General features: G+C 37.1%; 2 protein-coding genes across 2 annotated transcripts in view; both read left to right on the top strand.

Moving 5' to 3' along the window:
• The first annotated feature begins 1224 nt into the window (after positions 1-1224).
• LOC103156161 (DNA repair protein XRCC4-like) lies at positions 1225-19946 on the top strand. Its single transcript, XM_007578117.2, has 8 exons — positions 1225-1362; positions 3037-3180; positions 4407-4597; positions 6646-6812; positions 8532-8663; positions 9409-9554; positions 12399-12528; positions 19386-19946. The coding sequence occupies exons 2-8, from the start codon at positions 3039-3041 to the stop codon at positions 19498-19500; spliced, it is 1023 nt and encodes a 340-aa protein (XP_007578179.1). The 5' UTR covers positions 1225-1362; positions 3037-3038; the 3' UTR covers positions 19501-19946.
• A 3460-nt stretch (positions 19947-23406) lies between these two features.
• vcanb (versican b) overlaps positions 23407-26409 on the top strand; it is a 32787-nt gene continuing 29784 nt past the window's right edge. The window contains exons 1-2 of the mRNA XM_016664099.1: positions 23407-23744; positions 25784-25850. Coding sequence (XP_016519585.1) covers positions 25784-25850 — 67 coding nt within the window. The 5' untranslated portion in view covers positions 23407-23744. The remainder of the gene's footprint in view (positions 23745-25783; positions 25851-26409) is intronic.

Below are 26409 nucleotides of genomic sequence, written 5' to 3'. Positions count from 1 at the left end.
TCTCCTGCAAATCAAATTCGGTCTTCAACAACATAACATCATGACAGTCTGAATGTCAGCAGTTCATAAAGTGGAGAACCCAGATGATTATCACAGGAATCTTGTCCAAGATGTTGCTAGTCCATTAGAAGGCCTCTTTTCTTTCGTCTACATTATGGGCTCTTTGCACCTCAGCTTCCGCGTTCGGGGTAAAGCGGCTCGATTGTTTCCGATCCAAAACATATCATTTACATTAGGTGCTTGCAGTGCTTGGCCAAGGTTTGTACATCGATCCGAAGCCCCAACAAGTCAGCTGGAGAAAGGTTTTAAGATGTTCCCCTCGTTATACATTCACTGACACGAAGGTGAGTTTTACTTAAACTTTGTGGCTAACATTAACGTTAGCTTATGCTAGTAGGCAATATTCTCGGACATTGTTCTTGTAAAATGTGCTATTTAAGTATCTAAACATTCTAACAGACAATGTATTTATCTTATTTTCAAGTATATTATGTGTGTTTATTGTCGTTAGTGTCACAGACTAACGGGGAGGTTACGGTTCGGGCTTTTTACTTCCGAGCTCAACAAGCCTCATAGCTTGACAGTAGCGCAGCTCTGGTGTCAGAGATCTGGTTCAGCTGTTCAGGTTCAAAGTTGCTGCTTTTAGAAAAATATGACCGTGTTGCTTCATGTCTCCGTGTTATTTCGTTTTATTACCTTTGCATGTTTCTTGTGAAGAGCTCAGATAGGACGGGATTTACAGCAGTATGTACAGGCGGATCAGTTGCTCGGCTGTCTGGCTCTGGTCTGCTCTCTCGTTACCATAAACTCTTTCAGGCTGAATATAGAAGTGATTCCATGGAAATAACTCAGGGAGGCTCCTTTATTTACCATCCGTATCCCCGGTAGTTTTAGGCTGATCCGGAGTGAAGTGAAGGCTGCAAACTTTGCTGTGCGGCGTTAGCTGGTAGCGACAGATATTTACAAGCCATTTTCTTAACTTTGGATCGCTTGGAAATTAACGAAAACTTAAAAGCCCATTATATTAGGAAGACAACAATGTTAATAGTATTGTTTTTTTGCATCTGAAATATGACTTAGTCTTTTCTACCAGTCATGGTAACTCAAAGCGGAAAAAAGTGAGCCGCATTAGCTCCTGGAGATGTGACGTCAACGCCGTAGGTGCAAAGAGCCCATTTCAAACTGAAAAACTTACATTACGTTATTCCGTATTGTCGCTTATTGATGACGTAATATAAACCTTGCTTTGTGTGGCTTCTAGTGACACTGACTTCACGTTTTCAGTCAGCGGTTGTTTCAGACAAGTGAAACATCAGGTTTTCTTCTAAACTCAGCCGCCAGACCGTAACTGTTCCTCTTGAGGTAAGACAAGAACGAATGTGTTTTCGAAGCAGTAACGAACTTTTCCTCGCGCTTCTGTTGACGTGTTAGCGCGAGCCGCTCTGTGTTTACAAACAGCTCCACCATCTGTTAGCGCTGACCAGCTAACTGCTAACACCTACATTTATGCAGCTTACTATCATACAGGCTGAATATTAATGAAGTCATCTGTCAGTTATAACATTTTATGTATCAGGAGGGTTTACCGTTATTTTGGTTTTCAACTGGCACAATTAATAGGCAGAAGAATAACGACACACTTTCGTACGTCAAAGACGCCGCCATATTGGGAGGGTATACTGTGACTTTTCACTGCATCTAAAATAAAGTACATTTTCATGGAATTCACCAGACATGTTGGTATAGATGTCATGGCGTCATACTTAATGCCTCCTGGCGTTATTCTCTAATGAGCAGATTTGTAATATGACATTGAAAAGCATTATGTTGGTTTCTCCAGCTCTCTTCATTTTAATAAATTTCATCTTATAGTTTCCAACAGAAAATATTTTTTTTTTGCCGGAAGAACATTGTATGTAGGCAATGCTTGTAATTGCAGTCACTTTTTACTGGTAGAATTTTTTTTATTTATTTTGTTTGTCTTTCAAGTTCCTATTGCAGTCAAATACCTGCAGTAATGGTAAAAAAAATAAAACAATAAAAAACAGGAAGGTGAAATTGTCTTAGACAAAAACACTCATTGCATTTTATTTATACAACTTTGCAGTTAAAAGCTGTGACAGAATATTTCCTCCATCCCCTTTCTTTCAGTATAACTTGAATGCAGAATGATGGGGCAAAATGGTTCAAAGATGCAGCTTTGTTTCATGACCTGAAACAACTAAAAAGGCTTGACATGCTTCTCTAAGTCAATGTATAAGTGCCACTTGGACCGTGCATGTGCTCCTGTCCATATTATTTTTAGCTCAGATGAATAACTTCTTCTTACAAACCATTACGAGCTTGTTTTACACTGTAAGAATAAAGTGATTTCAGAAAAAAAGTTACTGCAAAATTGCTGAAAGGCAGCAAAGCTAAAACTTGTACCACTATGCACCAGGGATGATGGTAGATTGTATTGTCAAATGTAACAGTAATTGCTTTTTTTTTCTAAAGAAAATGCATAAAATTGGAGACTTCTCAGGAAGAATAGATGTGTGTGGACAGTGTCATGAGGCAACATTTTGCATAATGATACAGTAAAGATATTGTCTGCGTGTCATTCAGTCTCATTGGGCTTTACAGGTAACATGATCTTCTTGATCACTAACTACTATTATTCCACATCCATGTTGATGGGTTTTGAGAAGAGAGAAAAACCTAATATTTCTTCCAGGGATGGCAAGTGATATTCCAATCATATGTGAAAATAAACATTGTAAAATAATAATAATAAAAAAAACATATTGTGGACAATTTATTCTAAATTTATTCATGCTTAAAATATGTTTTAGAATTTTGTGGCTGTGCAATCAATTTTGCCCCAATCAATTTTAGGGCAATTTTTGAGGTTCTAATAGTATTTATTAATTTGCTTATTTCCTAAATTAATAGTTAAAAAGTTAGAACACCTACTTGTTCTTTACAACAAGCTGTATCAGAGTACTACGCTGTAGGTTGGTTGACCTCTTCATGTATTTCTTTGTGTTTCCTCAGGGATGAACACATCAGTGCGTGAAATCCACCTCTCCTCTCAGGCTGACTTTTCCTACTTTCTACGGGTGGACTGGGAGGGGCGGGGCTTAGGCTTCGGCTTCAAGTTGCTTTTGACTGATGGACACAAGGCATGGAGAGGAAAGGGTAAAAGTCATCCTTTGTGATAATTCATTGAATATGTTAAACAACAGATTTTTTGCTTAAGTTATTTAACTATTCCCACTTCACTTGTGTTTGATTTGAACATCACTGCCTCCATCGATAAAAATTGGAGGGTCAGTTGTAAGTGATTCTCAGTGAATCACTTACAAAGACTTCCTGGAGGTCTTTGTAAAGATCATTTCAGTCCTGGTGGTTTTACAGGTGCTAGTTGAGTCTCCTCCAGTCTTAAAGGTTTAGCCTTTAAGACATGATTTAATGTATTTTCATAAACTTTACCAACTCTAGAAATCTCAGATGACTAAGTTTTCTGTGCCAATAAAAACAAAGTAAACGATTGGAGTTGGTGTAGCAACAATAAATTAAAGGAATCATAGGTTCCTCGTTCTGCTATTTAAAGCACTAATAATTGATCATTAGTGGTGTGAAAAGCTCTATAAAAATAGAATTGTTGGCAGCTTGTCGGTCTTGAGCATAAATGTGTGTTAATACAATGCTAACTGATTCTTCAGGCCTCACTTAGCATGTTAAATGTTCTACACCCTAAAATGGGGACAAGCCTGAAGAATTATGGCATGCTGGGAAGGATTGCCAGGAGAACGCCTTTCTCTTCAAAACTCAAGGTTTAGATGTATAATGTTGCATCTAAATGAAATTCAAGTTTTCTTTGACAATTTCCTTTGGCAGATGAAACCATCATAGCAATGCATTACTGTAATGCATAACAGCGTGTTTGTCAAGAATGCATTTATTATAAAATACTCTAGTTAAATGTGAAGCTATCTATTCAGAAGCCTAATGTTGGCAGAAGCTGAATTATGATCGGGATAATGATCCCACCCCCAGTAGCCAGTCTGCAGCAGAATGTCAAAAAGGAGGGATAAAGGTGTTGTAAAATCACAGAATAAGTCCAGACCTCAGCTTTATTGAAATGCTGTGGAAGGAACCTTAAGGGAGCTGTGCAGGAACTAATGTGTGCAAACCTCAATTCACTGAAGCAACCCTCCAAAGAAGAGTGAGCCAAAATTCTTCATACATAAAGTCATACAGAAAACAATAACTCAGTGCTGTGGCTGTTAAAGATTGTTCTACAGGCTGCTCAATCATGCACTTAGTTATTGTCTGACTGTATGAAGGAAGCTTATAAAAAGAAAAGCACTTTATATGCAGATAACCATTTTATACCACTAAAGACATCGGTATGTGTGCAGTGAGTGAGGCGGTGGTGAATGAAGAGGCAGAGGAACTGGAGATGGCGAAGGAGAAGTACATCCAGGACCTCCAGGAGGCTCTAACAGAGCCAGAGCCCTCGGCCTCCTACTGCTTCACCCTGAAACCACACCCACCCACCAGTAGCCACACTGTGACTCTGACATATGAGAAGATGCAGAAGGACATATCCGTGAGCGCTACTTACTTTTTAAGCATGTTGTGTATTCACAAATAAAGACGAGTTTAACAAAATTACATGGTGCAGCCTTAACAGGAAATCCATTTGACAGGTTAACGTAATGTCTTACTGTGTGACTGAAAAACAAATTATTTGATGTAATTTTCAATAGTCTTGCTTTAATATTATTTTCTTCCCTCAACAAATATAAATAAAACTTAATATTACTTAAGTTGCTCTGCTCATCAAATCCTGTACATAAGTATTAGTTTGTAAAACATTTTCACAATTCTCTGAATAAATCCTGTTTAAGGGTCAGCTGTGCATACGTCCTCCTTTATGCTGAAACTGCAAAAAGTCCTTGTTGTGACAGAATGGAAATATGTTGCTGCAAAGGAAGAAATGAATCATTGTTTGCAGAAACGGAGACAATTAAACTGACAGTTTAGCAGAACTTTATAGTCAGATGAGAATTTCCTTCCTCTAAAACGCAAACAAAAAAGGATGATCTCTCATGTGCCTTAAGTTATGCAAGTAGTGTGAGGACTTTCCTTCAGAGGAGTACTTTGGTAAAATCCCATTCTGGCCTCCCTTCCTTCATTCTTGGCGCTTACTTTCTTTAACTTCTCTTCCCAATCATTTGTGATGTGGAGGGATGGGCAGCTTTCTAACCTGTAAAAATTAAAAGTTATGAGCTTCACCTTCAGATATTATTTGTCCTTTAAAATAATTTGATTGACCCTAAAGTCTATGTAATGTCCACCTTGAGTTGTTCTCTTGCTTTTGATATTACAGTCACTTTCATGTAACAAGCACATAAATCTCCATAATAACTCTGCATTTCCAAAATAAGAATTATTTATACTTTAAACAACTGGGCTGCAATATAGCAGCAAAATATGTATTTGCAATGTTATTGCTGAATATTGTGATGCTAATTAGGTCTGAAAAATATATTGTGGCTAAATAGTCATCACAATATCGGTGTATGAAATATTTATATCACAGAGGTTTGTTTGGAATGCAGTAATTGTTGGATAATATATTCAAGTTGTTATGAACTTGGATTTTCATGTTAATGTAATATTTGGTCTCGCACCAGCAGATGCAGATGCAGTCACAAAAAACTATACTTGTAATATTGAGAAAAGGTTTTATGATCAGTGAATTTTGCGGCAGACTTGATGCATTATTCAAGTCATCTGTTGAAAATCCCTGTATTTTTTTTTTCATGCCGCAACATATATTTCAGGGTTATTAAAACGTGAATTTTCCCCCCCCCAGTATTCTGCAGTACAAATCCTGATCAGGAATGTCAAAATAATTGATGTTTCTCATAATTTATACTAAAAATGAATTCTTTACTCATTTGCATCAAAGTTGATTTACTGCATTCAGGCAAACATTAGTAATTACAGCCATCATCTGTTTACAGGTTTAGGTTTGGACTTCATTGCAAAATGGTCAGTGGATCTGACAGAAGCATGTTTATTGGTTTTAAGTTAGCTGCTGCAGAGACACGTCTGTCACTGTTACCACACCACTATACAAGGGTGGCTTTTATCTGCTAATAATAAAAAATACCATAATTACAAGAAAATAACTTATTGGCAAGTAGAATAAACACTTTATCTAACTCTATTAAACAGAGTACAAGCAGATAAACACAATACTATCTTATTTTGTGCTTTGAGTTCAGCCATAGTTAGGAAGTTGGGCCATAATTCCTCTTCTAATTGATCTCAGCTGCTAAAAGCAAATGGTGTAAATCTATTTTAATGTGATTAGGTGGCCAGTTAATGGTTCCCAATTTAAATAAAGGTTAGAGAAAGGAAAGAAGTCATAGTCTAATCTGTGAATGGGCAAAAAACTACAAACTAGAGAAGCACATCCCAACGCATGCATTGGCAGGTTTTGAATGTTATAAAATGAAAGTGTCATCATTTGAATTTAATCTGATACTCATTTATTTAAAAACAGATCTTTGTGAATGGAAATGAGCCTTATTGACTTCCTTACAAGCAAAATAAACTAAATGGTGTGAAATTTGTCTCCCTCAGTTCAAACTTGGCTCGGTCTCTCTGGATGCTGTCAAGGAGCCAGCTGAGGCAGTGAGAGAGGTGCTGATACACACACTGCAGCAAGGAAACGAACTGCAGCAACATAACCACAAACTGAAGGAGGAGAACCAGAGGCTGATACAGGAACACCAAAACATCACTGAAAAGTAAACACACATTTAGCGCATATAAAACACTGCAGACAGATAAGTTCTGCTCCTGGAAGGCTGAAGTTGGCAGGGAAGTTGGATAAATTCCGAATTGGTATCAGTAGAACCCAAGAAAACGTCAACAAACTTTTAAAATTCTAAAGCATTCTTTTTCTTCTTTTGTTTTTTTAGCTCATTCATGACGACTGTCATGGTGTTCAGCTAATGTTTAACATTCACTAGGTCTGTATCTTAAGCTGTTCTTCAAAATGTTTAAAGAAAATATGCTTCCTTGGCAACACAGCATTGACCTGTCAATATTTCAGCTTTGGTCTTATCATTTTTCATTTGAAGCTCATGATCAGTGTCGGAAAATATGATTCATTGTTTGCAACAAAGCCTATTTGAATCTGTACTGGAGAGGTTAGATGGCTTAAACCTGATCCTATTCCATATGTTTGGATTAAGAGTTTGGAAACTAAAAGTCTGAAAGCTGCATTAGCATGCGTATTAGCTAATGCAGCAGGTCATTGTTGCAATATATTTCCAAGTAGATTTATCCAGGTCTTAAAGAATAAGACAGAATAACGGTCTTATTCTTTAAGCTTATAGTTATAACCAATGAACTTTTGCTTTCCTTTGCCAACCTCCCACTTTCACAAGCAATGTATCACAATTTTTATTTTTCCTTTGGTTTCACTTTGACTTGAGACTTTAATTCAGTTCAAAAGAACATTGTTCATCCCAAAATAATGTTGTTGTAACTCATATCCATCCATCCGAGTATAATCAAAGAGTCGTCAATTATTGGTGATGCTGTGGGCAGGAAGTATCTCAGATAGCAGTCTGTCTTGCAACAATCTGTTGATGCCTCTGACTGAAGACACTATTGTTGTACACAGACACATGACAGCTCGATATCCAGGCAGCAAAGATTAGATTTCATAGTAACGTGTCCTGGTGACATCCTGAACCCTTCCAATCTAAATCCCTTCACTGAGAGGTCACCAATATTTTTTATTTGAAGTGCTAAGCCTCTCCCAGCTAACTAACTACCCATTCTGTAAGGTTAACATTTAACCGCCTCTCCACCCTAGGGGTGCGGAAATCCATTATCTGGAGAATATCGACCACTTCTCTGATAAATCCAGGCTGGTTTATTGGAGAAGACCAGTCTGGATTTCTAACGGCCTACATCTGAGTGTTCCATCCCAGATGTGGTTAATCCTTCCATGGATTAACCACATTAATCCATGGAAGGTTAATCCTTCCATGGATTAACCAAACTGAGTAGTCAGCAGCCAGCTAGCTTCCCCAGATCTGACGCATTAAATGGCTGCTCTCCCCTTATTACAGCTGACCCAGGTTATAATTTATTGACTCGTATAAAGTCCTAGGGATGTTTTAATAATCTTGGAGCATGGCAACTACTACTTGTAAATCTGCAAACCATGCACCAAGACTGTTTTACTACTATTGAACAACTTGAGATCACAATGACACAATAATTGAATGTCCACACTTCTCTAACATTTTATGTGCTTTCATTAGTAATGTTGCGCATATGCCAGTACCACTTAAGTAGCACAGAAAATGTATAAAAATATAACTAACGTGTCTTTCTCTAAAGTGAAATTCCTCTGTGCCCTTTGTCTCTGGCACCCATCACATAGCAGTAGTGTTAGGTTGCTGCTCCATGTCTGATGTATATGTGACCTATGTTGGTGTATGTTTCAGGCTGAAGCACTACGCTGAAAGCATAGAGACCCTGAAGGCAGAGTTGTACTCTCGGTTCGTCCTGCTCCTCAATGAGAAGAAAACAAAGATTCGCAGTCTGCAGGAATCTGTCACAAAGCTGCAGGAAACGAGGTGCCGGGCTGTCATTAACCAGACTTTCCATTAGCTCTGCATGCTGAGAGAGACACTCAGTCTTTTTGATGAAAGTCACATCACATCTAGACTTCCAGAGATATTTTCTTTGGAGCAACAACCAAGAAAAATAAACTTTAGGTGTCTTTAATTCTATATATATGAAGCAATGTTTTTACTCTGACTTATTTTTAAACCCTTAAAGTTTCTTAAAAGAAATGAGTCATAATTATTTCTGACTTATGTTTTTAAATAAAACGTATAACATGTTTTATTTAAAAAAATAAAACATTTTTTATATATTTTATTTTAATAAAGGAACAATTTTTTTTGTAACAAATACATTTGTAGTTTTTCTTCGTATGTGTTGATTATATTTTCATAACATACATGCCATAATTTATATACTTAAAAAAGGAAGAAACTACTGACTGAAAATATGACATAACCAAAGATACATATTCTCTCCAGTTTCTGTTATATTATGTTTTTTTAACGTAAGTTTTTACGACCCTATTCAAAACAAAATAAAAAAAAATGTTTTATGTTTGATTTTATATCCCGTAATTATTTCAGAAGAAGGAGTTTGTAGTGTTGCCATTTTGGATCTAGACCATTTATAAGATGGCGGAAAAGAATTATTGGATTGAATACATGTTTTTGACTAGCATGTGTTTGAAATGTTAGATCTTACAGAGCTATAAATAATTAAATGGTTTATTACTATGTTGTGGTTTTGTTGTAGGAATTCTGATGAACAGAAAAACAAGGATTGTGCAAAATTGGATCGAACAGCAGGTCACAACAGCGAGGATGATGAATATGAAGGCAGCACTGACGAAGAGCTGAAGGAAGAGCAGTCAGCAGAAACTTCTCATCCGTCATCTAAAGGTAAGATTATTGTTAATCAAATGCTTATCATTCCAAAGTACACAAATGTGATTTTGTGACGTTACAAGGGCCTTATGGAGAAAATGACAAACTTCAAATTGATGTTATGTGGTTATGATTGACATTGCTCAGATTTTAAACAGCTTTTGCCCTCAAAAAACAAGTCTTATAATAACTTCAATTTGTTTATTTCAGTTTATTTATGGGCGACTTGTCTCCATCGCTCATGAATGAAGTACTCCTGTAATGCATATAGTACTTATCAGAAGTTGTTAAACTGAACATGTTGAGTGGCACAACACAGTACCTTCGCTATTAGCGATTGTTTTTGTTGTTACCTGCTTATGCCTGCGTAGAACAAACACTAGAGCCATTCGTTCTATATGAGCTTTTACACCTGCTTAGTACTTGACACCACCATGTTACAGAAAAGTTTCACTCTGAGACCTGGTTTCAAAAAATGCCACCAGTCACTGTTTTTGTACAAACAAGCAGCTGGATCATAACCAAACTTATAGTTTAACAGAAGAGCAGCTCTGTGTAAGCGTAACCTTAGCTTGACCTTTTCTTTCAAAGAATAGTCAGCAAGCTGATGGATTCCCCAGCTGTACTGTCATTTGACTCAAACACACACTTTTTTCAGAGTTCTGTTTGCAAAAAGAACATGCTGTTTTCCTACATGTTACAATTATGCACTAGTTTTTGTTGGTCTACTACATAAAATCCCACAGAATAGGAGAGCAGTTTGTAAATCGGTTCTACTGCCAAGATTGGATCTTGCAGATTAAAAACATCATTATGCTGCACATGGAGATGAATTGTTGCAGAGGATAAGAGTCGGTCTGGTTTCCTTATGTCTTAATCACAGCAGTATTGTGCTTCTAAGCACATCTTTTCATTCCCTTTATTTTTGTATGAAAGAGATGTCAAATGATTCATTGAGTCTAAACGTTGTAATCCTGGTTAATAAAATCCAACTGTAGTGTTTTTAAGTTCCATTTTGACTAATTTATGTAGGTATGTCAACATTTAATCAGGTGTTCTGAAAACTACTGTAGTTTACTGGGCTTTTTTTTGTCTGAAGTGAGCAGATGTATGTTTTGTTTTGGTGTTTACAGAAAACGCTATATATACTTCAGTATCACTGAGAACCTTCATGGGAAGTGTAATGAAAAACCCATAGATTTGTAATATTTAGTTGTGATATTTCTGGCTGCTGTTGTCATTGGAGCCGAATGTTTTTGCTCCATTACTGTAGCAGTCATGACGTCACCGAGAGGTTAGGTAATACATCGAGTTGGACCTCTGTGAACCAACATCCCCACACAGCCTTAAATGCAAGCAGCCGCTAATGTTGACATTACATTTTATTATTTATCCTCCTGACTTTTACTCGCTGTTGTCCTGGACACTAGTAGTGCGCCATCACCAGAGAATACGATGTGCGGATCATTATTTACCTTTCAGACAGCTGTGGAAAGCCTTTACAAAAGTTGGCACAACTCCCAATGTGTCATAGTTTTTTTTTTTTTAACATACTAGAACATCACAGCCAGGTTAGGTTTATTTTTTTAATCCATCAAGGCTTTTTGGCAACTTTCTGGTCCCTGTTGGCTTTCCTCCTCCATCTTAAGAGGAAAAGCTAGCTGGATTTATGTTGTTTTTGTTGCCATGGTTCTAACTAACATGGTCAGCAGGGGGAGAGAGGGGTAAAGGAAGTGTTGGGAAATGTTAGGTTTTGTTTTGTCTGAAAATGAGTTTGTTTTGTGTAGAAACTGCTGCCAGGGGAAAAAATGAGCACAGATCAGAGTAGGTAAAATTTTGTGTACTCTGACGTTCACACCCAGTAATAACAAGGAGGAAAAGGTCTTTTGCTTTCATTTAGTTTGATTCTAATCGAGGTGACCACTAACAGGTGTTTTGTGTTTGTTTTGCCAGTGCACGTATTGGTGAGTAGATTGTGATAAGTAGGCAAACGAATCAGAGCTTCTCTAGAACTGCAGCACTTGTGCGGTGATCCCAATCTCTGTCAACAGTGGGCCAGGAAAGGAACACTGGTGATGGGGCCATGACTCAGTGATGTAGGTGGAGATCCAACAGCTGAACTGCTGCAGCTCAGACTTCTGAAGAAGTCAAGTCTCCTTCTGATTAAAATGTATTGGAATTCATAGGGGTATCACAGTTGGTTTTATATGGGGCTTCTGAACCATACAGTGCCAGTCCTGGTGCCCACACTGCTGAAAGTACCAATGGACACATGGGCATCAGAACCTGACCGCATGTGGAAGAAAGTAAGTGGTGGAGGCAGAGTGCCATTTTCAGTACATGATACCTACTTAAACACTAGATCCGTTTCCATTAATCATAAAATTGCGCAAATTGAGATTAAGAAAATAAATTATCTTAATGGAAACATGCCAATTTTGTGGAAAAAAGTTTTTTAATAAAAAGTTTTTTTTCTCTGTTTTTTGCTTGACCTCTATCTGGGTCAAGTCTTCCAAGCAAAATCAGATCTGATTTTAATTACACTCCTTGAATAGGTAAAAGTAAATAGATACATAAAATGGGTATCTAATGAAAAGTAACCTTAGATATGAAGATAAGTTATTGGCAAGTGTAGCTAATGACTTAAATTGATGTTGTGGTAATTGGTATTGTTTCTGTAAAAAAAAAAAAAAAATTATAAAAAAAATCAGTTTTATTTCATTTGCTGGTGCCATAGTGCTGATCATTACTAAGATTCAACATGCAAGCTTAATCATAATCTGTATCCTCATAAAATGTAGGTAATCAAAGAAAAGTTTCTTTTCACATGTCTTATGCCTCGTCTTATTCTCTCTTCAGATTCTGCTACTCCGAGCCCTTTGAACCTCCGTGACATCACTGATGTTGCTCCCTGTCGCAAGCGCCGTTTCCGCCATCTTGGGCCTCCAGAGCTCGCTGTGAAAAAGCAGAACCCAGAGAAGAAGAATGGGTACGAGTGCATGTTCCATGTTGTCCTCAACGCTGCCCGTCTGTGTTTGTGCTCCTGTTAAAGGATAATTGACATTTTTGAGTTTTACATCATGTTATTATAATGTTATTTCCTCATCAGAAACATACCTAGATTCTTTAATGCATGATTGAGAAATCCTTTAATCTCCATGGCAATCATTCAGCTGTGCACAACACCCTAGTGACCCTGTCTCCACTTTTAAGGCGCAGATCCTCCTTAGAGCTGCAGTTTTCAAGCTCCTAAGCTTCCACCTAACAGAGCAGCCCTATTCCATGACTCCCACATGCAGCTCCTTCAGACTAGCCAGCAGCTGTTGGCAAACACCTGGTGGAATGGTGTATGAGCTGAGCTCATTGTACCAGCTACTTCTCAGTGCAGTGCTGGTGAAATGCTGTTAAAGGGTTAATAAATGTTTCAGAAAGAGCAGGAGTTTTTAAGAGACAGATGCCTTTCAGTAATATGCTTTTTATTCTTCTTCTTCAGATCTTTGTTCAGGTGTGATTTCTAAATGACTTTTAGAACTTGAAGCTAAAAAGTCAATTCCAGACCTCAATGAGACAATTATGTAACTTTTCTATGGTGTCTGTGTCAGTGCTCCAGCTCTGTTGCCGCTCATTTAAAACTTTAAAAAGTTGCTGATTTGGTGGCCAAATACTTCATGAGCCAACTTCTGTTTGGACATGTTCAATTAGAAGGTAATCCAAAGACTTGTCTCAGTCTGACTTTCTCTGTAGCAGTCTTACTTAATCAAATAATGGGTGAATATGCTGCATCTAAACTTTCCCAAGAGCAGCTGATTGTAAACTGTGCCCCAGAGTTTGCCTTCTATTCTCAGTTTGCCAGTGAGCAGCTGCTGTTGCCTGGACAACAGATCAATGCTCTCTGGTGGCTGTTAGTGGACAGGGGAGGTCGTACTTTCAGTTTTCACTTTTCTCCTTTTTTGTTCCCCTTTTTATTCTTTTTTTTTATTTTGGAATGGAGATTTTAAGAAAAAGAAACTGAACATTTATTGGTTGAAGGAACCAGAATGGAATGAAATGCAAGAAGCAGTTCATACTCAGTTGTTTCCACCATCATTAGGCTGTGTTAGCTGTCTGGAACATCACCATTAGTCTAGTGAGCAATTGAATTTGACATCTGGTTGAAGTTTAAAAATCTGTTATTGAGTTTAGTTAGCATCCTGCATCCTCTAAACTGGAGCTTCTCAAACATTTTTATAACAAGTACCCAAGAGTAATATTAAGTCTTCCATTTACAAAAAATAAAAAATAAAAAAACTTAAGCATTTTTTCATATCAAAGTTAAAGCTAAAATTGTTTTTGGCATTGTACTTTTCACTAAAGGTTCAGTTCAAGTGTGTTCCACTCTTACTCAGAAGTTGAAATGTTCAAATTTTGAAGTTGGAAAAAAAATTATATGAAGCTCCCTAAAAAATGGAATTCCAAGAGTAAAATATTTTTATTATTATTATTGTTTTTATTAATCCAGATGTCAAAATCCAATATGGCTGCCTTAATGAAAGTTACCATAGAAACAGTTTATTTTTAGGGTTAATTTGTTTGCTGCATGTCTTCTCTCTTCTCACGCTGCCTGGTTTTTGTTAAAAAAAAAATAAAAAAAAAAGCCTTGTCACAAAACACATGTTTGCACATCAACATGTTGGACTCAATTTAGAATAGTGGGGTAAGTAAGATTTCATTTTCAACTATATTTCATGTTCTGTCAGAGTAATGCACATTTTCCATTCAAACCATAAAATGTGCCCATGCTAGTTAAAAGCAAAAGTCAAACCCGCAGTGAGGCGCTAGTACCACTGCGTCTTGTAGTGATTATCCATGATGGCTGGGAGCCATATTTGATCACTTGCAGAACCAGTGCATGTTTCAAGGACAGCCAGTATTTTACTGTGACTTTGTTAGCTGCTTTTCGTGGGAAAACTTTCCTTTAAGTACACAAACACTTAAAGCTAAATGACGTGTTAACAGGGACTAAAATAAGGCAGAATAGAGAATCTGAACATAGTTAGAAACATAACTTCTTCGTTTTCATCTGAGGAGGGATAAACTGCGGGGTGTGTGTTCTGCTCACAACAAGCTCTCACAACAAGCTAGGAAATTATCATTTTTGAATAATAATCTTTAATGGAAATCTTCAATGGTTGCTGTTAAAGGATAACACCAAGTTCCTTCTGAGTGTACTCCAGTCAAAACTTGGTTCATAAAAAGGTAAGCATAATGAAAAGAACACTCGTTAGCTTTGTTTGTTCATTATTTAATTTAATGAGGTGTGACAAATGAGGAGTAGATGAGAAAGGAGATAAAAAGGATAAAAAAAACACACCTGGATATTTGCTTCTGCACCTGGATAATAAAAGAAAAAAAAAACAAAAGAATGAACTAAGAAACCACAGCAATAAAGAACAATTGCTTTACTTCTCAACAAGACAAATTATAGCTTGCAAACTTTGATGGTGGCCTTCGTAGTGGGTGTGTTTGTGGTTAATTAAGCCACATTTTCCCTATTCTTGTTTAGTTTTTTTTCCACAATGTTCCTATCACTTTTGGTGAGCCTTGGTGTCTCGGTTTTTGTCTGTTTGAATTGAGTGGTTAAGGATGGGAGAGAGTCCATTCAACTATCAAGATCCATAACTGGGATGCAGAACATCGATTCATGACCCTTGAAATCTTATACTCTGTCAAATACTGCATCCAAACAGTCCTTGGGAAATTTTGGCAGCTTTTTGTGCAGTTTTGAACAGGACCTTTACTTTTGTAGTTATCCAGCCTAATAAAACTTTTAGAGTTGTACACAAAGTCCCAATCTTGTATCAGTTTACTTGCATGCTTTATGCAGTTTTTCTTTTCTCTGGGATTTATACTTTATATCAATCTTCAGCTTCATCAGTAATAAGGCAGTATTTGTCCATCATTGCTGTTTTAATCAGAGATTAAATTTCCATAAACGTAAATAAATACTTTTGTTGTTCCCAAAGCATCCACATCAAAACTGCATACATGTTTTGAGCATCGTCAGTTAACAGTTTTATTCTGGGGGGGCCAAACATAAACTCATCCAAACAGTTTGACTCACAATGGTATTGTTTTTGTTGAACTTGGTCACTAGCAGAAAACACAATAAAACAACATTGTTCATCAAACATTTTTATCTTTTCATTGTAAGTCAGGAAAAAGATCTGAGGACAGAAATACACAAAGCTCTGTTCAAAGAAAATCTATTCAAATTGAAAACAAAGAGCACAACACTATATTTCTAAAAGATTTACTGTGTTATAAATTATTATGAATTCTCTATCCATTATGGTCAAATAAACTGCATCTTCAACAAGATGCCGATATTTTGTATTGATCTTGTGTTGTTTTACCTGACATACTCCAGTGTACTGTGGGTCACTCATGCAAATCATTAAATCCAGATGTGCCAGGGACGTGTATAAAATCCAGCACCTAGATATGCAAACTGCGTTTACAAACATTTGTGAAAGAATGCATGGCCCTCGGTGAGTTTCAACATGGTACTGTGAAAGGATGCTTCTTGTGCAATAAAGCCATTAGGAAGGCTCCTCACTCCTAAATATTCCACATTCAGCTGGAATATTTAGCTAGTGGTATTATAAGAAAGTCCAAGTGGTTTGTGGAGCGACAAATCAAGCCTGTATGTCTGAAAACCCACTGAAAGTGTTTGTCTTTTTTTTTTTCGTCGGTTGTCTGGAGAATGATATTTGGCTGAGTGTAATGTGTCTGGTTTAGGAGTGGTTTTTAGGAGTTTGAGTTGGCACCTTAGTTTTATTGAAAGGAACTGCTAATGTTTCTGCATATTAAGACATATTTAATAATTTTATTCTCCTTACTCTGTGGGAACATTTTCCTGATGCCACCTTCAGTGCTAACATAAAGGCACACCAGAGCATGAAAGCATGTCCAGAACTAGAAAGCTTGGTGTGGAGGAACTTGATTGGTCTACACAGAGCTCTGACCTAAACCTGACTAGAAAATCTTTGGGAGAAATTAGAACGGCGATTCAGTCTGACTTTCTCATTCAACATTAGTGTTAATAAAATGTAAAAAGACACACCTGACAAACACAAAGTACCTCAATACAAGCCTACCCACACAAACAACCTGTCAACAAAACTCCAAACTCTCGTCTTTCCAAAGGAGTATTACTTGCTCTGCATGCAAAACGCACTGAACCAGCAGCCAAGAAGACGGAAAAATAACCTACCTTGATGAAACCATAGTCATAACTGACGTATAACCTTTGCTGTTTTATGGTCATAATCCATGAGAGAGTACAGATTTCCACTTGGCTCCTGTAGTCTACTGACCCTGCGTCACTGTACCCCCAAATCTATTGACCCTTGACTGTTTAATGGACGTGTTAATCATCCAAATTGCTCTTGAGAAACTGCCCTGCGTGCAATTTACTATGTCTGACACGATTATTGAACGTTTTTACACAGAGATGTTATTTTACAGTATTTCATCTCTTTTTGTGATCTTTTACATGTTGAGAGAATAATGGCGTGCTAGAACAAGAAGCTTTTCATGCTTAGGAGTTGCTATGTTGGCGGCTGGTAGCAGAGCTCGACTCTGTCCTGTTGACTCTTCCTCAGAGGAGGAGGCCTTAGTTTATACAGCTTGGGATCCCAGTGAAACTACTATTAATAATTTGATTGATGTGATGACACTGAATTTGCACAGCACTTTACATTTTGCAGTTTCAAAGTGCTACAGTATTGATGTCTAGAAAATATAAAATTAAAAATGACAATGAAATTCTAAAATTTGATGACCAGAAAGGTCTGTAATCTGTTTTGCTAAGCTCTTTATCGGTTACAGTTTTAAGGTTTTAATATGTCTTTAAAACCTTAATTCTTTGCTTTTTTTCATTCATTTTTGTGCAGTTAATTGTCAGATTGTATACTATGACTTGCTACATGATTTGGATTTCATATACATTCCTTCAAAAGAATTACAAAGTGCTTTTTTTGTAAGTGGAAATGGATTTCTTTCTGTGGTGTGCCATAGTTATTTGCTCTTTCACTAACATGTTTTTTATTACTTTGGGGTATTCTTCAAATTTCTCTTTATTGCGATACCAGAATAATTGAAATAATCCCTGTGTTGGGGTGACTGCGGCTCAGTGGGTAGAGGATTTGTTTTGTGATCAGAAGGTTGTAGGTTCAATTCCAGCTTCCTCCTGCCACATGTCGATGTGCTCTGGGCACTTAACCCCAAGTTGCCTACCAATCTGTGTATCGGTGTGTAAATGTTTGTGTGTTTGTGAGAGCAAAGGGTGAATGTGCCTCTAATTTATGGCACTTTGAGTGATGAAAATGATGGGAAAAGTGCTACATAAGTTCAGTCCATTTACCATTTTAGTTTGAAAAATAGATTCAATTGTTTTTTAGGAATGTCATTTTCTAGTAGAACCCTTTAAAAAAAAGAAAAGGTTTAGGGTTCAGGAGGTTAAGAATGGAAGTTTTATGTGTATAATGTGAATCTATGCTTTTGGCAATATTGCATACATCAGCAAAAGCTGACTATGGTTCTTCCTGTGCAGAACAAATTCTCCTTAAGACCAAACTAAAGCTCAGTTTAGCTTCTCGGTTGGCAGCAAACTCGTTATTAAGGTACTGTATGTCCTGCTGCTCTAACTCTTCCTCAGATCAGCTCTCTGTGGGGGTTCTTGCACACTCACCACCCAAATTTAACCTCGCCCCTTGGGGTTAGAAGAAAAAAATCCTCTAGTCATGCCCCCCTTAGTGGTCTTCTTCTGCAGCATGCAAAGACTTCCCTCGCCACTGAAACACTTCTGTTGTTTGTTCTTAACTGGTTCCAGCAGTGCCCGAAATACAGTTGGTAATGATTTTAAACTACCTCTGGGCCTCTTTCCCCCTCTCTCACGCTGTACTTTTCTTCTCATGTTCAACTTTTTGTCATTACAGCAAGCTTGGAGGGAAAAAAAAAAAGGTATGAGGCTGATGATGGATTGTATTCAGTCCTCAGGTTGGTTCTTAGGTTCAGGAAGGTGAGAAGAGTTGTAAGGTTTAAGAAGGCTTAGTTGACCCCAGATTCTGGGTAGTCTTGTTTGGCTCTTAGATTTGGATGTGACTGCTTCACACAGAATCAACTTCCTGCCCCTGACAATTTTAAAGGAAGTTGGTAACATATTGACAGTAGCTGCATTTTTTTTAACAAATGTGCATAAAACTTTGTCAGTATTCAACTAATTTTGAAAAAACACAATTTTGCAATTGCAGTGTTTTTATTAAATAAGAAACACAATTAAATTCACATGTGAATAAGCTTGTTCACGCGAAAAGTCATTAAGAAATATTCCACGCCGTGATCCTTCAACTACTTCCTGTTGTCTTCTTCTTAGTGGTTTACACCTGTAGTGACATTTGGTTATTTATAGCGTGACTCGTGTGATGCATAAAGTTTTTCAATTGCAAATTTGTGAAATAACCCAACTTTGATATGGCCAAAAAAAAAAAAAAAAAAAAGATTTTTATTAAAAAAACGAGAGCTTTTTTTTTTTTTCCAAAATTGACATATTGTCATTAAACAGATTTATTTTTGATATGTCAAATTGTTATATGATCAATGGAAACGCAGTTATGTCAAGTCCAAATGGTCTTAAGACCATTCACACACCAGCCCTTCCATCTACATACAGTCTGAAAGGCTGTGCCTTGTCTTTCACCTGATTGGCCACATGACAAACTTCTCTCTTGTAGACCAGATTCAATAGCCCACTCATCTTCTCTCTCTCTCTCTCTCTCTCTCTCTGTGTGTCTGTGTACTGAACAGGGCGGACTCCTCTGCATCATCCAATCAGCTGCAGACTCCCCAGTGCTCTGTAGATGTTACAAAAGCAGCTTCAGCAGGAACTTCAGAAGCTGAAGACCTGTTTGATGATTTCTGACTTCCAAACAGCCTCTGTTCCATTACACTGCTACAGGTATTCATCTCAAAGGCAAGTTTTCTAAAAGTAAACTGAATAAATATTGGTGATGACACTAAACCCTTTAATAATGAGCTATCTGTAGATGAAAAAGAGCATGTACACATATATTTGTATATATGCTGAGAATCAAGGCCTTCATAAAAGATGCATATTTTTGTCAAATTTCACAATAAATTGGAATTTGAGTGTTATTACAATAAAAAAGACAACAGTGTACATGAAATGTAAGATTTGCTATGTTTTTCCCTGCTTTATGCAAGTCTAGCCTAATGGATTCTTGTCAGTTGTATTGATGAGTAGTTTGTATTTCAAACTGTATAAATATTAATGCATTGTTTTGTTTTTTTTAACCTTTTCTGACTTTTTGAATTTTTTATGTCATTAAATACAAGAAACATCTAAAACGGGTTTCATAGTCTCATTACTAACTTTTGCTACAAAAATGTTAGTAAAACGTACTAAAGTGTGATAACTATTATTTTTGAATCACATTTTTACTGTAATTTCAAAATCATTTTGTTGAGTTTCATTGATTCAACATTAGTTTATTGATCCTTGCAGAAAAATTATTTTGTCTAAATAGTGAAAAATAAAAATAAGTAAGTAAGCACAAAATAAAGCCACATACTAGAAAGTAACAGATGTGAAATGTCCAACTAGCATTGCAATAAAATCATCCAGGTCATTCGTTACTGACAGTTGTGTGTTCTGATGGCTGTGGGTTTAATCAATTAAGTCTATTTATATAGCACATGTCAGAAACACTGCAGTTCAAAGTGCTTTACATTGTGAAAACATAAACATCATGAACACATTATATAATCAACAGCTATGAAAACCTGTAATGGGCATTACGTTTTGTCAAGTGCCATGATTAAAATCATCAATTTACATCAAACATGTTGGTCATTGTTCCTATTTTTGGTCTTGATTTAAAGGAGTTCAGTGTTTCAGCTGTTTTGCAGTTTTCTGGAAGTTTGTCCCAGATTTGATGCATGCCATAATGACAGTGTCATCTGAGTGCTTCTGGACATGTCAAGACTGGAGTGAAACTGAAAGTCAGATGTGTGTAAAGTGAAGTACCTTGTGCGGACCCTCGTGGTGCTGCAAACTGTCTTAGGTATTTTCACCACCTTGTTGAATCTAGGCCACAAGGACTTCATGTAGGTCTGAAGGTTTGCTGCCTGCTATTATCAAGATGTATTTTCCTCAGTTAAGCTGGAGAAGTTTTCTGAGAGGAATCTTGGTTTGTTTTTGCTCTACCACATTCTTTAGCAGAGCCAAATGGCAGAGAAAATGAGTTAAAGAAGTTCATTATAGGTAGAACTCAAGTTTCCAGAGTTGATTGGTCTCAATAAAATGTTTTACTGCAAATGTTTGATTATATGATAACTTCTAATAGATCTGTTTAAATTTCTTGACAGATGTTGAGGTTCAGATGAAGAGCTAAGTGGATGAAATTGTAATTTCCAGGCTTTTTTAGTCATGGAGCTAAAATTATAAACTTGAACTGAGATCTTCCAGCTGGATTGAAGGCAGATCATTTTCAAACTTACAGATTACAAATTCGGTCTTTGACCTTCGATGTACCACTTTAGTGAAGTTGCCAAATGGTACTTAAATCAAGAAGAAATTCCAGCAGAATTATTATTGAGGTGAGTCATACAACTAGAAGCACTCGGTCTGCACTGGAGAAGTACAAACATGGACAAAGAAGACCAAAAAAAGATCAAACATAGAGAAAAGCAAGCAAAATACCTCAGATATACACTTGTCTGTGTATAACCCTGGTAAGTTCTGTGTCTGTTTATGTAAAGCAGCAACTACTTTGCTCCAAACTTTCCCAACATAACAGAATTTTTACACCTGCTAGAATAATTATTTATATGGTTGAGTCATAACTAAGATGATCTTTAGTCAGGCTTGGATCATACTGATGCAGTGCCCTCATTTGTGAGGCCATGATTCACTGGTCTGTAACTTTCTATCTTCCCATTGCTCATGAAAAAGACTCAAATATTCCAACTCCAGCTCCAGCTCCATAACGACTGACTTTGGGTCAACGGTCCTGTCCTGACAGCTTTGGCAAACAGAATGTAGGTCTTGTTGCCCCTACCATGTCAAGGTAGATTCACTCTACAAGAGAGTGTGTGTATGTGTGTATTTAATAAAGGTATCAAAGTACTCACACTTACTCTGTCATACACTTGTCTATGGCATCAAAATGTGAGACTTAGTCTATGTGTCCATTCTTAGTTGAAGGTTATGTTGCTCCTTTGAAGAATCTGCAGCAAGACACTTCCTGTGTGGATAGAAACATATACCAGCTGTGGGCTTGAAGAGACATCAGACATGGAAGACCTCTTGTAATGGTTGACAACAGAATGCAGAGAATGGAACAACAACTCAGCTTGGATGCTAAAACTGAAATCTAAGAAACCAAATAGGCTCAACCGCTTTATTTTTGGCTATTATTTGTAACACTTGCACTTGTAACACTTTTGGCACTGGAATGATGGCACTTCTTGTTTCAGGTTTTCCAATTAATCCCTGATAATATGAAAGATTTTTCTTATTTAACATTTTTGAGAATTTATCAGTAGCATGCTTGTGAAAATTGTAACATTTCATATGTACATTTTGTTCAGATTATATGTAAAGATGTAAGAAGCTTTTAAATATGAAGCATTTCTCTGTGACTTATAGTTGCCAAGACTGAAAGTAAATTTAGTCAATTAAAATTAAGTAAGAAAAAATGTCTCATTGCCACTGAGCAACATGGTACGGGGCGATGCTGTTATTTTGTCTTTCTATTGTAAAAGTGGCCAATATAACCACCAGTAGCACACCATTACTGGACTCCCTTCTCTTGCAGAACCATAGGACAATGGCACAGTACAACTAAAATGTAAGACTAAGATGGATTTTCTGCCGTCTTAGTCAGTCAATGGACTGTGTCACACAACACAGTCTGTTGATTGGGGAACAGAAAATTGTTACAGTTTGTGACAGGCTTGAGGCATACTAGCATGTTGCCATGTTGAGCATTTGGGTTTAACCCCGCCCACCCAGTGAGAATCCAACTGGCAGTGGAAACTGTTGTGTTTATCTCCGACCAGTTGGGTACTGCCGAATGCAAACGAGTCATTAGTCACCTAAAATGCAATTAAAATAACGACAGATGACTAAAACTAAATTAGACTATGCTTTCCAAATCAACACTTGCAATGGAGACATTTACTAATGCCACTTACCGGGGCTCTACAGGAAGGTGTGGACAACTTTCCTAGAGTCGGAGCTCCTTCAGATAGTACACTTACCAGATGTTCCATTACTACTCATTCAGTTTTGTCTGTCCTCCATGGCTTCAGGTCCAGCACATGTGTGGGCCATTTGGGAGCTCTGCATGCTCTTTATCCAAGCATCTGATTCATATAGCTGTTAAAATGACAAGGAAATACATAAACTAACATGTTTGTTATAAATATTTTATTACTACCATGGAAACAGACTGTCTCTTAGAATTGTTCTTAGGCATGAGTGTGTGTGTCTGTGTTGCCCTGTGATGGACTGGTGACCCGTCCAGGGAGAACCTGGCCTCTCGCCCAGTGACCGGCGACCTCACAAGGGTAAATGGGATGGATGGATGTTAGCAACTCTGTTTATTACAAAGGTTTTGAAACTTTATTATGTTTATATGTCCTACAAATAAGGTCCTTGTAAAGAAGATAAATGCAATGCAAATGGAATGTGATATGTTGTGAATCTATTGATCTATAAGTTTCTTTGGATGTTTAATGCTCTTCTTGCTTGTTCTTGACATGCAGACCTCGCCTCTTAATGTGTCACTCTCTTTGTATTTTACTTTATTTCACCACTCTACTGTGAGTCACTCCTACTCTCTCCATTTGGACCAGTCTCTGGCTTTCCCCTCTCTCAACCCCCCACCACTCCCCAACTTTTACTTCCAACTCCTCTCTCACTTCCCTCTTCTTCTGCGAGTTAGCCTGGCGGGCTCCTCCTCTACCTCATAAGGGATAATAGTGGTTGCAAAGTGAATCTGAACTTGCAGCCAGCGCTGAGTGGTGGGCGAGGACATCTGTTTGAGAGGAGCTCTGCACAGACATTTATCTGGGGCTTGCAGGGAAGTTTGATTTGAGAAGTCTTAAATGATAAATCCCTCCGAATTTTAGGACTGCAAGGTAAGGAAGGAAGAGTATCTAAAATGAATTTTTATCTTGAACACTGTCTTGTATGCAATGTATCTCAACCTTGTGTCATTTTTGTTTTTAGGTATTTTATCAAAAAATAATGTTTAATGATTGTGCTTATTTGCTGTCTTGCCATTGAAAAGGCTGATTTCTGGTGGCTGAGAATTTTCCCATGCTGACAATATGAAGCAGGGAGATAAGAAGCTCATTAGGGAAACTGACACTGGGGACCAATTATGTCATTTACATTGACTGGCAGTGTTATCAGCTGATCTCTGTAAAACACAATGACCAGGCTGTGTCACAGCTGCTGTTATCAACTAGAACAACTTCAGCTGCTCTTTCTGTTATTTTCAGTTTGTACAAAGACCAATATTATATTTTTTCCTATATTTTTGTTAAAAATGTCAGAAATGTTTGGGTAATTTTGCTTCTAGATTAGTTTTTAATTTGTTTTAATTAAAGCAACTTGGGTTCATAAGTTTGCAAATAGTTAATTGGAATTATTTTTAAAACGATCATAACTGTGAGAATATTCAACATTTAGAGTAAATTATTTTGCATAATGATGAGGCCATTTTTGATGGCACAACATTAAAGTCTTGTAGAGTATCAGAGGAACATATCTTTTTACTTTCCGGATGTTTGTGGTATTGTAAAAAGTATGATTAAAGCAATGGAGGCAAATATTTATACTTTAGGCAAATAAAGTTTTTGTAAATATGTGCCTGTTTCTAGTCAAGCTGAAGTTTATTTATTTGTATAGCACATTTTAGCAACAATGCAGTTCAAAGAGCTGCACAGCACAAAATCATAATAGAGTAACCAATTATGAAGCAAACAGTAAACATTACACTTTGTCAAATGCCATCATCAAAATCATCAAGCATGCATCAAATACACTGATTTATGTTCCGCTTACTATGAATCAAAGAGCCGTAAGCAGGTGGGGTTTTAGTCTTTCAGCATCTTTGCAGTTTTCTGGAAGTTTGTTCCAGATTTGTGGTGCATAGAAGCTGAATGCTGCTTCTCCATGTTTGGTTCTGGTTCTGGATGCACAGCAGAACCAGAAGCCCTGAGAGGTCTGGATGGTTGATGCAACAACAGCAGATCTGTAAACCGTTCAGTGATTTATAAACTAACATTATCTGAAAGTCTATTCTCTGAGCTACAGGTTTCTAGTGTCATTGCTTGGCGGTTCCCTGAGGGGGCGCTAAATTCATAAAGGCAACCAGTTTAAAAAAAAAGAACCTTGCTATTCTGACCATTAAAAAACAAAAAAGTTACAAAATATTTTTCACTTTAAGAACAATGTATGGCATTTATTGATGATTCAATAATTTCTGTTTTGTGACATCAGCATGGTTGGTATATTGAATGATTGTTACTCCAGTTGCCAGGGGTGCAGAGAAAGTGGTAGATGTTCCTCTATTAGCATTAACTGGTGGTTCCGATTCATATACATGTACAACCCGATAGCTAACTAACAAAGAACAAACAATTTAGGAAACAATCTGCTTTTATTTTTGTTTATTAAAAAGTGATGTGTCAAAAAGTAGTAATAGAACTTATTAATCAGTGGAAAAACTTTGTTGGCAGTGCAACTATCCAACCTTTCTTGGAGTGACATTGAGGAGGAAAGGCTTCTTTCCCATCACCCTAATCTGTACTTCCATTTGTAGACTTACTGTCGGATTGCAAAATAAAATATTGTATTTTAACCAAGAGGAATAAATGTTATCTGATTAACTCTTGTCACATTGGACACAAATGTTCAAAAGACACAAAATAATTTTCAATACTAACTTTTTCTCTGTTTTATTGTTTATGGTGAATCTTTGGAATAATCCCAACTATCAAATGTTGGGATTGCAAAACATTTAGGCTGGTTTATGTTTCAAAGAAATATCCTTGATACATAGATGGAATGTTTGAAAAGATGCAACCAATAATCTAAAGAGGACATCACTAGATTAGAGTAAGGAAACAAACAACTTTACGTCACACTGACCTTCAGACCTTTCTTTCAGATGATGGGACTCATCATCACACACCTGCTCTGTCTGCTGTGTCTCTGCTTGGCTCATCCTCAGCCAGGTGAGTTGGTCCAGAAACAAACCGTGTGATTAAAGGACGACGGTAATTCATGTCCTCCAGGAAGAACCTTCCTGTTAGTGTCCAACCCGTGTTGTTTCACGTTTCAATGACACTTTTTAAATCGTTGTTTCCATTCGCCAGTATGTCAAAGAAAAATCCAAGTGAATATATCTTCATTTTATTTTCAACCAAAACTACATTTGTGACACAGTTAGTGAAGTAAGTGAAAATAGTTAGTTAGACCATATGCTTCTCAAAATGAGACGTAAGGTAATTTTATGTATATATTGCACAATCTCAGCTACAAGGCAGTTCAAAGTGCTTTACATGAATTAGAAGGAAATACAAACAAAACAACAAAACCAAAAAAAAGACAAAGAGATTAGAGACGTATAAAACTAAATGTTGGTTCCAGTTGTTCTGGGTTGCTAAGGAGACGGTACTGTCTAAGTTTGTTCTAGAATTGTAAAGTTTTAAGCTAAATGTTGGTTCTCCATTTCTGATGGAGAACCAACATTTTTGTTCATGTTTGAAGGAATCGGGGCTGAACAGCTCAGTT

Source organism: Poecilia formosa, unplaced genomic scaffold (genome assembly GCF_000485575.1).
Source record: "Poecilia formosa unplaced genomic scaffold, Poecilia_formosa-5.1.2 Scaffold467, whole genome shotgun sequence".
Classification (NCBI taxonomy): domain Eukaryota; kingdom Metazoa; phylum Chordata; class Actinopteri; order Cyprinodontiformes; family Poeciliidae; genus Poecilia; species Poecilia formosa.
The sequence above is the reverse complement of the archived record's forward strand: the minus strand, read 5'-3'. Positions and strand labels throughout refer to the sequence as shown.